Raw genomic sequence first — 15,144 nt, 5'->3', positions numbered from 1 at the left:
CCCTAGCATAAGATGGATATAGAGGAGGTCAGAGCAAACATACTACCTTAAATATTTGCATAATCAGGAGGTTAGTTTTGATAGCTTAGGCTACACCATGTGATACCTATATATATATAGTATAATGTGCAAAGCTGTCCTAGAGTTTTTACCCCCCGTGCACATATCATCCCTAGGACCACTTTAGATATGAATATTAGTATTTTTGAAGGATTAAGCAATAGTCTGGTTTCTGTTCAAAAGTTATGTTCAGGATTCTGTTTAGCTTCTAAGAACTGCTGTTCTTTCTTTCTGAAGATGTTTATCTGCAAAGTGGTGCTTTCAGGTATTTGGCAAAAATTATGTGCTGTCACTTGTAGGTTTACATGAACTGCTTATTTATCTTCAGTTCACATTGGTTTGTGAATAGGACCAAACTCTGAGGGTTTTTAATCTTGTCATAAAACTTTGGTATGCTTAAGTAAAGAACAACTTACTGTTCCCTAAGAAATGCCTTGTTTATTTTTTCCTCATTGTCTTTATAAAGCTGAAATTCTGTAGTTAATACTTTTGAAAGAAGCTAGTCTTAATTTAGAGATAGGAATGTGAGTTGTCTTCTGTAGCTTCTAGTGTGGTTGTTGCTTTCATACTTAAATGGGTGATGTTGGTAATTCTTCTGTGTGTTTTCATGAAAACAAATAATGGGGGTACAGGCTCCTAATCTCACATAAAACGTAGAAGGAACAGTGCAAGCGTAATCTTTGTTGGGTATCTGTGGACCCACGTGGATACCTTAAAACACTTGAGTCAGTTATGCTTTTGGCAATATGAATTCTTGAGTTAGTGACTACTATGGTTGAAAGCATCATAAAGCATTAACCTGGTGACATTGCTGTCCCTGGATAGCATCAGGATAGGTGAGCTGTTATCATGATGCTATGTGAATTTCATGTGTGCTTCTACAAAATAAAACTGACAGCTGGAGAATGTTGCATCTTTGAGTTATGTACAGTCTACTTAAGTATGAGCAAGAGAAATTTAAAAAAAGGAGTGATCTCTACAACTCTTGCCCTACCTTTGCTATTTTTTCTCCTCGCAGTTTTCTGTAGCTAGCAGACCTGTTCTTAAGCTTGGAGCTGTTTTGCCTTTCTGACTTAATGATTTCTGAATTAGCGATTCAAGCTTTAAAGAAAACTTCTCTTAATATTTGAAACTGTTGTGGTCTAGCATTTGCAGCGCATGCTGTGGTCCTTTTGTATTTTGAGAGCAGCCTCCTGACTAGTTATCTTGTTTTAGTTGGAAATTAAGGGGAGAAGGTATTCAAAAGAAAAGAATAAAACTCTTCCTCTGCTTCATCCTGAAATCAAACTTGCTCATTCCAAATTCTCTCTGGAAGTTCTAGTCCAAATATCAGATTTCTTTGGTCAATGGGCCTAAGTCAGGTTTTAAACTTCTGAATTCACTTGCAGCCTCTTCAGACTTTTGGTTAGTCTTTAACACACTAATCTAATATAGCTACAGATAGTAATTTTAGATAGGACAGTTACTAATAATTGAAATACTACTTTTAATTTGTTTTGTGCAGTCTCTGAATGCCTCTTTCACAGCAGCCTCTGTTGCAGGTAGCTGGCCATAATTTACTCAGTCTTCTCAATTTGTGTAGTAACTTCAGTTTTTTGCTTGCAAACTGTAAAGCATAGTGCTTGCTCTAAGGTAAGAAGTCGGCAAACTAAGAAACTGATTCTAAACTTAATTGCAGAAAGCAATCGCCACAACACTAGCAGATAAATGGCTCCTAAAGGATTCTACATGCTGTTGTATTCTACATCCTTATGCACACAATGATAAATCTGTACTTCCTGCCTGTTCCTTCAGACTTTGTTGTTGTTTGTTACTAGCTTTTGTTAATCCATTAGTTTGTGTGTGCTGTCAGAGAAGACAGTATCTGTGAGTAGAGGTGGTGTTGGGTTGTATTGCTGCTTACGCTGATGTGTGTTAGGTCACTTTTAGACAAAATCACCTCCTTCTCCCACCCTGGCTAACTATCCAGTTCTATGCATGAGAGCTTATTCACATTGACATATTTTTCTACTTTATAGGACATACTTTAATCATATGTGGTGTTTCTGAATGAATTATTCAAACAGAAAAAGAATTCCAGCTTTTCTGAAAGGCATTCTTTGTTGTATCTTCCGTTGTCATCATAATGTATACTGGACTTAAACATTAAGTGAGAATTTTACAGTTTAGTCTTTAACTTCATGTTATGTCCTTATGTGTTCTTACAATGCTTACATAAGGAATACCTTGTTTGGCTAAAATTGGTGGAGATTATTGAAGCTGAATTCTGGTGTGTTGTTTGTTTTTTGGTTTTTTGTTTTTTTTTTTTTTCTGTACCTGATTCTGTCTTACCATAGTTGATAATATCAGGTCAGAGAGGGCTCTGCAAGCAGTGATCAATAAGAGCATGCTTATGTCTCACTGCTGAGCTGTACCAAAATGGTGGCTTTTCACTTCTTTCATCAATTCGCTGGTGTCGGACCATAATTGTTCTGCTAACCGATAGCTGATTGTCTCTTAAGTTAACTTATTTTTATTGAAGTTGTATATTCCTAACTTCAAACTGGGTTTTTTGTTATCTCTGATGAAGGGAAAGTTCAGGGGCCTCTTGTATGATCTAGAATGGCTCCCAAGGTTGTTCTTTTACACTGCTCTGAGATAACAACAGCTCAAAATGTCATGCTGCAGGACAAATGATATTTCAGGTCCTTTAGTCTACATACAGTTTGTTTATAATATCCTAAATCCATGTCCATATATTACAAAAATTATTAGGTGTTGGTCTTATTGCATGAGGCTTTTCTACGAGACTAGCTGTCTCTTAAGTAAGTCCTGCAGTGCTTCTGTCCATTTCTGTCCCCTTTTCTAGTGGGGCTTCATCTTTAGTTTCTTTAGACCAGATGGAGAAGGGTTGTGCATATGTTCTTTCTCCAGTAAAATGTTGAAGTGGACTTGCCACAGCTCTGAATCGTGTATTGTTGGAGACAGTGGTTAAAGAGAACTGCATTGGGAGAGGAAAAAGGATGCCTCAACTTCTCCCTCTTTGCAATTAACAAACAGTCCTAGGCTGGATTCCAGAGTTGCAGTCCCCAACTCATTTCACACCCCATTGTCCTAATGGACAGGCCTAACTTGCTATTGTTTCATAAATATCTGTCTTTGACAAGCTGAATTATGTTGAATTTCAGTTTGGTGATGTTGATCTAGAAAATAAATACTTTCAAACCAATAGTAATTAATCCTGAAAGGGGGAAATCACTAGGACATAATATGTATATTGTACTTCATAATATTTCTTGGTAGAGCCTCTAAATTATCTGAAGGGAACTTATTTTCTGGTAGAAGGTAGTGGTTTGCATCCCTGGGGGAGATACAGGGTCCCTGTATGTCTCTGCCTTTCCAATAATTGACAGTGTGTGGCTTGGTTAACCAATCCTTACTTTTGTTCCTAGATCCAGTCTAAGGAAAAGATCTGGATTCCTTTCCTTGCTCTTCGAAAGAGTTCTATTTATTATTTTTTCGATTGATTGATTTCTGTGTTTTATGGTTGGACAGATGATCGGAAAGTTACATGTGTGTACATATAGACAGAGAGAATTTCATGTCAGCATTTCAAAATGCCTTGTAGCTCCTAAGTCTTCACAGTTTGTTGGCTGGTGACAGTGGACTTAATATGGCAGCAACTTCTGTGACAGTACATAGGGTGCTCCAGCTCTGACTGAGCTTGTGTGTCAAATGGGCAGTATTCATCTGAGATACTGGTATATATTTGAGCCCCTGATGTTTCAAAAAGGGAAAAACTGCCTTGAATCCCCACTCAGCATAGGCAGACAAACTTCTGTTGAACTGATAGGTTAATGTTTGCTTTCTTTTTTTTTCTCTTATGTTTTTCTCAGTGACCCTGGTGGAGGGATTGAGATGTCGGAGTTCATACGAGAAGCAACTCCCCCTGTTGGCTGTAGTTCACGCAATTCTTATGCTGGGATAGATCCAAACAACCAGGTAAGAAATAAAGCCACTGCAGTTGTTGCATTAGTACTGCTGGCTTTGCAATCTGTAGAGGAATCTTTGCTGATTTTTTTCTTATTATATTATATAATTGCTTTATTAATGTGGCATTGCACTCTCCCAGCTGCATAGCTCTCGCTCATCCCATCTTGTGTTCGTTTAAGGAATGGCTGGATTTTATAAGACAACCTGCTGTCCCATCAGAAAGCATTCCTTTTTTCTCAGTTAGTTTTCTTTTCACTTAGTAAATCAAAGTGTCACAGAGCATGGTCAGATAAGTACCAAGACCCACTGTGGTGGGCTCCTTCTTCCTTTTGGTATTGGTGAGCAGTTGGATAGCTCAAGCTGTAACTTCATCGTTATGTTCTAACTTTGTTTTCCTCCCTTATTTTTGTTTGATCTGTCATTTAGATGCTTAATTGGCAAACTTCAGTTGTGCTGAATTTCAGGAGGCTTATGTTAAGTTGTCTTAGAATGTATCCACTGCTGATTATCTCTTGCAATGCTAAATGGCTTTCTGAAAGTTATCATTCCTGACACTTCAGACTGAAGTCAAAAATGTTTATTTGCTAAAATACAAAGCAAGATAAACTGGTGAAAATGGGAAGACCAAAACTGTTCATTTTTGGTTTACCTCTGCAAAATCTTTACTATTTTGACACTTCAACAGGGGTGGGAAGAAAGCAATAAATAGGGGCTGTTGCACACCAGACAGAAGTGCTGAAGAACTTGGCTTTATTAGGTTTTAATGCAACTTCATTATGCTCTAGTTGCTGTGTAATTTCACTGGGGAAGTTGTTCTGTTTCCTTATTATGTCTACTAGATTTATGCATTCAACTTCCATAGCGCTGCATGTGCTGTTCCTTCTAGTTGGCTTGTGATGTTTAGCCAGTCGCGGCATTTTTCTTTTACCAACTCTTCATGAGGACAGCTAGACTGGCTGGTCAGACTGTAAGGTTATGTTGACAATGAGCAATGCAGCATCCTATTAAAGATACAGGAGCTATTTTTGAATGAAGTGGAAATCCTTGGTGTGGTATTATGATATCAAGTCCTTCTAATTAGCTCTCTCAGCAAGCAGTATATAATGTAGTGCAGTGTTATGCTAATGTTGGTGTTTTATCTGAATAATGCTCCGTTATGCAGCATAGGTACTCTAAGAGATTTTCTCCTTTGAAGAGGGCAGGTATTTGGTAGTGTTGAAAGGAATAGGAAGCGATGGTCTACGTAGGAAGACAGAACTAGGCTGGGGATCATGTTTCTTTGGTCTTTGGGAGGAAAAACCTATTCCAAACATACTCATAACAGTTTTAGTGTTAAAACAGTGAAGAAGCTCTGTGTTCTTTCCTGTGTGCTTTAATGCTGACACTATTAACACAGTTAAAGTTGCTGTGGAAGGAAGTATAGTGTTTAGAATTTGCAGTATCAAAAGGGTATGTGAACAGTAAGTGTCTGAGTTCTGCTCAGTTTTTTTAATATGAAATAGCTTTCCCATGCTGATGCATTAGCATTCAGCAAGGCATATTATTGAAGGGGGAAAAAAAAGTTGAAATATGGCAAAATGACTAACTAAAAGTATGATGACAGTGTGGTAAAGAAAATGTATTAAACAAGCTCCGGCTGCTTTTCTGCATTACATGTAGCAAAGCCCTTGTTCTTCTGTAGTATGGCTGAATAAAATCTACACACATCTTCAGATTACCTTAAATTTGCTGTGCTTACAGAGAAGAATTAGTAGGATTATGTCCTTTTTCCCAAGTAATTTGAGCTATGGATTTTTGAAAAACAGCATCCCAGTAAGTATATAGGGAAGTCAAACTGCCATCATTGTTATATATCTTAGATTCAGATTTTGCCTTTGAGTGCTCTTCTGTCTTATTTCTGAGTAGTTTAATTATTTGACGCGTACACTTTTCTGTGTTATTTGGAGTTCTTTGAGAGAGATGGTACTGGAAATACTGTTGAAGGAAAGACTAAGTTCTCTTTAGCACCTCTGTAAAATAATCAGCTGCAGATTACTATATGTATGTAGAAAGACAGACTGCAAACCTAAACGGCTAGCTTGTTTTCATGTGAGGAAGTATATGCCTGCTGGTTTGCCATTGAACATGGCTGAAAAGCAGATACTATAAATTTGAAATGTGATTGTAACTAATATCCAAGAATAGGTCAAAGAATACTGCAGTCTTTCACTAACCAGTTTACTTACTTTGACGTAACTGTAATCTGAGGTCTCAGAAATTGTCTTCAAAAGAAAAATCGCATTTGCAGGAATGAGAGGGAGGAATAAGGTACAGGAAAATGATCAGGTTAAACTGATTTAAGTTTACTGAGCTGCCAGCAGGCATCATCCTGCCATATCCCCTGTTCACGCTGCTGCCACTGTCCATGTACCAACACTTAAGTTCTTGTGGTGACCTGGTCATTGAATCAACTCTGACAGACCTGGAAACTAACCCTGTTAAAAATACGTATCGTTTTCCAAGAGGAACAGTTTCTGGATTTAGCTTGGTGTTTGCCACGTTTAACAGATATGTTTTTTTTTTTTAGGCAACCGTGATCACTGCATTAAACATCCATCTTTACAACGGCAGTTATTAGTGTACCACCACACTAGTAGTTTGTTTCCACATTAAGTATTTTCAAGGAAAATTCCTAGATTAGAAGCTGCTTTTAAAGTCTACATAGTAAAATCTCCAATTACATTGGCTATAAAACAGAATAATGCAGTGATACAGTTGGATGCATAATTAGATGCCTTGTCATCTCTGTTTGCAGTGGAAACATTCTGAATCAGAAAGGATTTTACAGCACTGTGCTGTTGGATGCTTTTGTGCCTCTGAAAATCTGTCCTAGCTGTATAAGCAAATGCATGCATTGCAGTAATAGGAAACAATAGTCGGGCAGTTCCTGAAAGTTTACAGCTTCTTACATAATTCCCTATTTCTAGGTTGGATCTGGGTTATCTCGTCTGGGAACAGCAGCAACCATCAAAGGTGAGATTTTTGCCTGCTTAAAATTATGTTGCAGTAGCACTTCAAATCGCTGTTGTTTACTAAGTTATTTCCAAATACTGTCTATATTGTTCATCCTCAAAAATTTTTTGTGAGCTAAGTACAGGATTCACTAATTGACAGAAATCTTCCTTGGAGTTGCAAATTGTGTGCCTAAAACACTAGGAGAGGATATCCTCGAATCCGTGCTCTGTTTTCCAAGTAACAACGGTTTTTTCTCGTTTGCAAATGCAGAGCCAAGGGGTTGGTTTGAGTGGGCTTTCCCCTACTATTTTGAGTTCTGTGCAACCATTCGCTCTTCTGGTATTGTATTTCAATGACTTGATTATTTCTGGTTGCTTGGCATCTAGCCAAAGTATTGTCCAGGACAACCCTTGTGAACTCCTCAGAGATGAAAAAATAAGTTTTTTGTAATATGCAGAGTTACTATGTTGTAAATTTATTAGGCAATAATAAGACAAACAAAAATGAGATGTGAATTTTCATCACCTTCCTGATTCTTCCTTACTTTTTTATTTTTACGAGTATCTTGTTACAATCTGCCCCTCATTTTTTATTAGCAACCATGCAATAAGGAACGATCAGATATATCTTTATGAAAAAGAATAATCTTTATTTCTATTGGATTCTGTGTAAGATACTTTTCCAGTTCTTCAAGGAAGATCTGTGTAGTTGAATGAAAACTCTTATATACAAAGTAAAAGAAAAAGAGTAGGCAATACTTATCTCTAAAAGTTAATGGAGATCTCGTATTACTTGTAGTTATTGTTATCTATATTCAAATGAAGAAATAAAAGCAACAGTCTTTCATGATAGGTGAGAAATCTGCTTTGTGTGTGGATGTATGTGTTAATACTTTGAGCACTAGTACTCTTCTTTCTTAAAATTCACAGGAGATACTGACACTGCCAAGACCTCTGATGATATCAGTTTAAGTCTTGGCCAGAGTTCTAGCCTATGTAAAGAAGGGAGTGAAGAACAAGGTAAAATTTCTTCTTCTGCATATTAAACACAGTATTTTGTTACCAAAGACCCTTTACTTAACATGCTAAATAAATTCATGCGATTTCTTGATAGACTCTAAGAAAGAGTATCTTGAAATTCCCTGTTTCCTTTCTTAATTACTTTAAGTCCTTGGAATGCATAGCTTGAATTGTTAAACTTTATTCTTTGGCTGTGTTTTTCTTGTTCTGGTATCTTCCAGCAGGTAATAAATATTTACTGTCTCCTTACTGCTGAAAGATAGAGAGCTTACATGTCTCTAGATGATCTCTCTCGTACTGAAAGTGGCCTGGGATTCATGGACTTCATTGTAGACTAATTTGCTTTGCTTTGTTTTCCAGTACAGCCAAATGAATTTTTGTAAATCAGGCGTGCATTTCTGTAAAGTCAATAATCCTGCTCAGAGTTCTGTGTTTCTGGAGCTATAGACTGCTTCTAACATGCAAGCTATTAGAGTTTTGTAATTGTTTTTTCCTAGTATGTAAGGAAACTGCTCGCTTGTATTCTTCAATTGTCCAGTTTTGTTTCAGATCTCATTTTTCATTGAGCTTCATTGCTGGGAAAAAATTTGCTCAGACTAAAATAGAGCATAAAATGAAGGAAATCTTTTGTTTGCTGATTTTAAAGTACCTGGTGATTAGCAAGAAGTTAACTGTGAATACTGTAGTTCATTTTGGCCAATCTAATCTTACTGATTCAGTCATTACTGTGTGATTGAGTGCAGAATGTGTGTTTAAAATAGAGGGTTACAGGTGGCTGTGCTGTTGTAATAGGCAGCAGGGTTCTGCTACTTTCAGCTGACTAACTGAAGTCTCTTAAGTTACGCATGTGCAAATACGCTCTACAAAAAATCTAGCAACTGTAGTAAACTTGCCCTCCAGATCTTCTATTTTTAGTGATAGCACCAAAAAGGAAAGTAGCCTGACTCTCAGTACTGCCTGCAGGTGGACATTTTTACAGGAGACTGCTTGTGATGGATAACACAAATGATTGCTCTGACCAAGAGCTGACAGCAAATCCTCTTGATTTGCTTTAACAGCACCAGTTATAGAGGTAGTAAAAGTCAATAACTTCATAGGGAGTTTCATTGTAGTACAAATAGACTTGTTCCATTGCCTTCATCCTTGCTAAGTGTGAGCTTACTTGGTATCTGGTGGGTAAGGTGATTTTTTTTTTTTGTTGGGTTTTTTAATGACTTCAGAGTTAATGGGGTTTACTCTGTTTTCATTAATAACTTTAAAGTTTATGTGAAACAAACAGTTTACTGCATGTAGGAAATAAAACAAAAGGCAGGGTACCCTTTTATAATGAAGAAACTTTGGGATACATAAAAACATTGTCTGAGACGTGAGCAATAGAGGAAGTTGGGGACTTGTCATAATCGTGTTGTCTTTTATTAGCTGCTAAGATTAAGCTGGAGTCGATGGTTTCTTTTTTATTAAAAAAAAAAAAAGTCTGTCAGGTTTGCCCAGATGCTAGGAAATCTTTGAAATGGTAATGTGGTTCATAGTACTTGCAAATGGATTTGTCAGTTTATTTGCTTTATCTCATATAAACAAGCAGTTGTAAAGCAAACTGTATAACTTACATGAATGTTCTACATGAATATTTTTGAATATGTACTTAAACAGATTTGGCAACTGATCGGAAGCTTTTTCGTCTGGTGTCGAATGACTCGTTTGTCTCCATCCAACCTTCATTATCCTCTGGACAAGATTTGCCAAGGGACAACACTGACAAAGTGTGCCTCTCGAACAACCAGCTTGTGGACCAGTCTAAAACCAGTGCATGTGACCCAGAAGTAGCTTCGCTTGTAACTCTGCATTCTCACTCCTATAGGAAGGATCATAGACCACGAGGTGTACCAAGGACTTCTAGCTCTGCTGTTGCTTTTCCAGAGGCTTCATTAAATGACTTCCCTCTCTATCAACAAAGACGAGGACTGGATCCTGTCAGTGAGTTAGAAGCTTCCAAGCCCCCTTCTGGATCCAGAGAGTCCTTGGCTGAGAACTCTTGCATTTCAGGAGTTTTTCAATTAGATGACATTCTGAGAAGTAGCAGCCCTCGACCATTGACTAAGAGTGGGAAGAGCAAATCCTTGAAAGCAGACAAAAGTGTGGACAGTCTGAGAAGCCTGAGTACTAGAAGCAGTGGTTCAACAGAAAGCTACTGCAGTGGGACTGATCGTGACACTAACAGTACCATCAGTAGCTATAAAAGTGAACATACTAGCTCAACACATATAGAAAGTGTGTTGTCAGAGCACGAGGAGGAGTCTCCTAGAGAAGAGAGAAAGGACGGTAAGAAAAAGGACTGCGATGTTGACTCAGAGGATGACAGTAGTTCTACTACTGACAAAAGGACTAGTAGCGAAAGGACTGCTGTGGAAGTGAGCACTAACAGTGGTGTTCAAGAGGTAAAGGGTTCTAATGCATCTGATGAGATGCACAGTCAGAAAGGTCTTGGTGCCTCTGCTTCAGAAGAGGCCAATAAGAACCCACATGCCAATGAATTGACTACGCAAGCTGACAGGCCACCTGGGAAGGCTGCTGAACAGAGAGATGAGCAGAGTGAGAAACTAGCTGTGCTAGTAGATTCAAGAATTTCTAAAGAAACAAGTGGAAAACAAAAAGAAGGAGATGTCCGACCAAAATCTTCTAGCTTAATACATCGAACAGCCTCTACCCACAAGTCCAGCCGGAGAAGGACAGGAAAAAAGCGGGCTAGTAGTTTTGATTCAAGTCGGCATAGGGAATATGTTTCCTTCCGAGGTGTATCTGGTACTAAACCTCATAGTGCTGTGTTTTGTCATGATGAGGACTCCAGTGATCAAAGTGACTTGAGCAGGACATCAAGTATGCAGTCAGCTCACCAGTTCAGCAGTGATAGCTCTTCCAGCACCACCTCCCATTCATGCCAGTCTCCTGAGGGAAAGTACAGTGCTCTAAAGACCAAATACGTTTCTAAAGAACGTGGGGGCACAGACCCTGAAAATGCTCACAAAACCCACGTAAGCTCTGAAGGAATTAGCAAAAAACGATCTACACGTCGGACTTCTAGCACAAACAGTGCCAAGAACCGTGCCAGAGTATTAAGCCTGGACAGTGGTACTGTAGCTTGTTTAAATGACCCAAATAGTTTAATGGCACCAGGTAACATAAAACAGTTAACCACTTCAAAATCTGATTTGGAAGCCAAAGAAGGAGAGGTGCTAGATGAGCTATCTCTGTTGGGAAGGGCTTCACACTTAGAGTCAGTCACTCGTTCTAGGAATAGCTTACCAAGCCAGGCTACGTTTCCTGAAGGGGAAGAGCAAGAATCAGCAAGTGGAGGTAAGTAAACGACCTACCAGAAGTACCTTGCCGTATTTTGTTAATGAGTCTGGTATCGGTGACTTAAGTTACAACTATACTGAAGTGTCTTCCTGTTTCTTAGTTTTTGCCTAGTAAAACTGACAAAGCATTTCGTTCATCATATCTTGGAAGATCTACAGAAATGGGAGCTGAATTCAAACAAATGTTATGAAATCTATAGGTAGATTTGTTACGGGTTTGCAACTGGCAGTCTTTGCTAACCTGAGCTGTATCTTAAAATTATTTGTGATCAAATCAGACCTGCTCCATTGTATTACTCAAACTTCAAATTATGTGTACTATTTTAAAAGTTAACAATAAAAGAGAGGCTATTTCTTTTTTCTTTTTAAAGATTGTGCAGTTTAGAAAATTTGGGAACATGGCAAGTGATTGCATGAAGTTTCTGCTGCCTCTTAGATGAACTCTGTGGCATGACTTGAGGTGGTGTCAAAAAAATCAACCCCCAAAACCCTTACCATGCTGCCTTGAATTTTGCATTCTTATGATGGTCCAGTTACTAAGCTGAGTTCTCCTAGGGATTTGATTTTGCTTAGCCTTGCCATTGTTGGCTAGACAGTGTTGTTTACTTTGGGTTGGTTTCTTTTTTGTCCTCATTATGAGAACACAATAACCTTCCTGTGCTGGAGAGTGGAATGTAGCTTCCTCTTACTTTCTATAACTATTGCTTTGAATGGTGTAATGAGAGTACAAAGCTTACCTGTAGTAACTGATATTAATATGGATTAATAGGGACATTTTAAGAAGATTTTTGGAGCTCTTAAATGTTTTTTTGTTTATCATTTGTTATGATGTTTCAGTGTCTTTTCTTGGTTAGCCATATTGACTGCCTTAACTGGAAGGCTTTTTGTGTCATGGAAGATAAGTGTATTTAAAATATATTTTCAGAGCAGTATGGGATTGCTAATTACCTCAGTCTGACTTCTGGGATGGTTTGAGGGGAATACCTACCAGATAATCTAGTTAGCTAAGCACACAAATGCTTAATAAAATTGTATTTTAGATCAAGACGTAGACATTTTAAAGAAATTGTAGCTAATTTACTATTGTTATTTAGACTGCCTAAACAAAGTATAGTGACTCTTTGATCTTAAAAGGAGATACTTCCAACTCACAGTGAGATGAGATATGACCGATAGTTCTGTCTTTTTTTCTCCCCGCCCCTCTGCACCCCCAACACTGACATAAGAGCAAACTCTAAAAATCAGTACAACTAATTTCCGGGGAGGAAATAAAAACACCGAATTTCAGCTGTGTATGGATTACTGATCAAATTCGACTGGTTTACAATTAGCTCAGACCTATTTAGATACTTTCACTTAAACAAACAAAAACATAATCTGCATGTATTGGTACTTTCTGTCTTTCTTTTATTCCCAGTGACCGAGTTGTAGTAGCTTTAATGAAAGAGTCCAGGTTGCTCTTCTAGTACTAACTCTGCAAGCTAAACACTTAATACGTATTTTATTATGCCTTATTAAAGTGACAGCTCTTTTTTGTCTGGAGAGTAATTTGACTAATAAAAGGTCTGGGTTTTGTATTTACCATTTGTATTGACTCTATGATCTCCTTAGCACAAGATTTAATTTCACTTTGGTTTGTGTTATTACAGCTTAAAACTGTTAGGGTTCTCTCCTTATATGCAAAGGAGAATTAACATGTCTTATGTTAGAGAATGTGTCAGAGTTCATATGGGCTCATGAGTTGTCAGTACTCCAAAAGAATCAGTGCATGACTGATCACTGTATATTGCCAGATATTTTGATTGCTCTTTTAAAGGGTGAAATGTTGGGAAGACCAACCCTAACATATTTAAAAGTGATCTTAAAGATACAAATCTGTAGCAGCTTAAAGCAGGGAAGTCTTGCTGTCATTCTTGCCAGATTATTCTCTTCAGTTTCCCCTTTAAACTTTGTGTAAATAAGGGCCATTTTGAAGTATTATTATTTAATAAGTGGTGAGCACCCATGGGTTTCGGGCTGACTTTAAGAAGCAATCTGGATTAAGCTTCTCCAGATCTAATGACATCATATGATTAATAACACTTGTTGTATCTTATGTTTCTTATTACCAATAAAATAGGAAATATTTCCCTTATAATTGTAAGAAATGAATGTCATTCTGCTTTTTTTTGAAAGCAGAACAAAAACATCACTTATTTTTCTTTAGCATTACTTAAACATTTATGCAGTTATGTCTAGCATCAAGTGAGTCATTATTTTGAATTTATCTGTTAATGATCAATCTGAGTAATTCCTTTGTGTTGCCCTTTGTTTCTACTGGTTTTTTTTCGTTTGTGTGTGTGTTGGGTTTTTTTTCCAAATTTATAGCTGATATTACAAGTCTTGCAACAGCTGTATCTTTAATTGTGGCTTTCTCCTTTGGGCTTACCTGTGGCTCATAGTAATCAGAGAAAATGTTTTAACTTCTTATAATCTAAATTGCTTTATATTCAGTATTTCCCACTGTTGAATTGTCTTCACCTTTTGGGAGTGTTTTTAAAGACATACATGTGTAATATAAATATACATCATATTTGTGTATGGAAATTATTTGAGAAAATTAAGAAGTTATTTTATTTACCTGTAGCAGATGAATTACGGAATAAAATTGGTTCATATTTTCATAAGATCAGAGGGTATTGGTTGGATGGGACTTTTAGAAGTTGTCTGGTCCAATCTCCTGTTGAAGGGATTATTTTATATAAACACTTTTTCATTTCTGTGATTGCTTATGATAACTTTCTGAAACAAATAATTAGCAGATGCGTGCTGGATAACCAAAAGACTGATATTAATACTGCCTCCTTTTATTCAGTCAGCAGCTTTCTGTTCCTGTTTTTCAAATATGACTTAAATCAGTAATTATAACTTCATTTTATCTTGAAGTCTTTAGGGAGTAAACTAAAAACTACATTCTTGTTTGTGTAACTGCTAAAGTGTGTTTTGTAATGGGTATGGCTTTTAGCAATCTTTTACTAAGGAGGATGCTATACAAACCTGTACATCTTATACTTCAACAGATACAACTCTAGCAGTTTCTTTTATATCTTATGCCAGGAAGCGGTGAATGACTCACTTCTTACAAGATAACCTGTGCATTTGAATAGAAATTGCAGTTCATTAAAATGTAGACAAATGGCACTTGAAAATTCTGTAAATAAATACGTGTGGTGGATGTATAGCAAAAAGTGGAAGATGTCTTAAAATAGTTGTTATCCTTGTTTAACTACGCAGCCCCTAAAAGTAGCTAGTGAATTGATGGGTTATGGGTTAGATGAAGTTGTTCAGATGTCTAAAAGTTTGCCTAGATGTCTAGTGGTAATTTGGAAATACCACCTTGATACTCTCCTATGCATGGTTCCTGTCAGATGTGTGCTACTTCTGGATTGCTGTCTGTAAAGATTTAAAGAATCAACATAATGCTGTATATGACACAGTGATATTTTGTAAAACTTGAGCTGGCCTGAAAAGTCAAGTGTTCTCTCCCAGTTCTATATTAACTGTAAAAGATTAACCTTTTAAGTTGCTACTGTCTTTTACAGCTTGCTGTAATTTAAGATTGATTTATTTATTTGTTTTAAGTTCTGGAGTTACATACTCTTTTGTAAATAAAACTGTGTGTAATGTAATGCATTTTCCTTCTGTGCATTGCATAGTGATATTGAAATAACAGCTCATAGTGTTCTGTTGTGTGGTCTGCAGTACAT

The 15,144-nt window shown here is 37.2% G+C and overlaps 1 protein-coding gene across 25 annotated transcripts in view; it reads left to right on the top strand.

Annotated features, from left to right (window-relative positions):
- Nucleotides 1–15,144, top strand: part of PCNX1 (pecanex 1) — a 104,302-nt gene that overhangs the window by 10,702 nt on the left and 78,456 nt on the right. For 24 of the 25 annotated variants that reach the window (XR_012586714.1, XR_012586712.1, XR_012586716.1 and 21 more), the window contains 4 exons: nucleotides 3,936–4,041; nucleotides 6,999–7,044; nucleotides 7,956–8,045; nucleotides 9,696–11,396. Coding sequence is in view for 15 of the 25 variants with exons in the window: in XM_074584810.1 (XP_074440911.1) it covers nucleotides 3,936–4,041; nucleotides 6,999–7,044; nucleotides 7,956–8,045; nucleotides 9,696–11,396 (1,943 nt within the window). In the remaining 10 variants the exon portion in view is untranslated. The remainder of the gene's footprint in view (nucleotides 1–3,935; nucleotides 4,042–6,998; nucleotides 7,045–7,955; nucleotides 8,046–9,695; nucleotides 11,397–15,144) is intronic. The other variant, XM_074584811.1, reaches the window with a different exon arrangement.

The sequence above is a fragment of the Larus michahellis genome, chromosome 4 (assembly GCF_964199755.1).
Source record: "Larus michahellis chromosome 4, bLarMic1.1, whole genome shotgun sequence".
In the NCBI taxonomy this organism is placed as follows: Eukaryota; Metazoa; Chordata; class Aves; order Charadriiformes; family Laridae; genus Larus; species Larus michahellis.
Note: the sequence above shows the minus strand (reverse complement) of the source record. Positions and strands in the feature narration are given on the sequence as shown.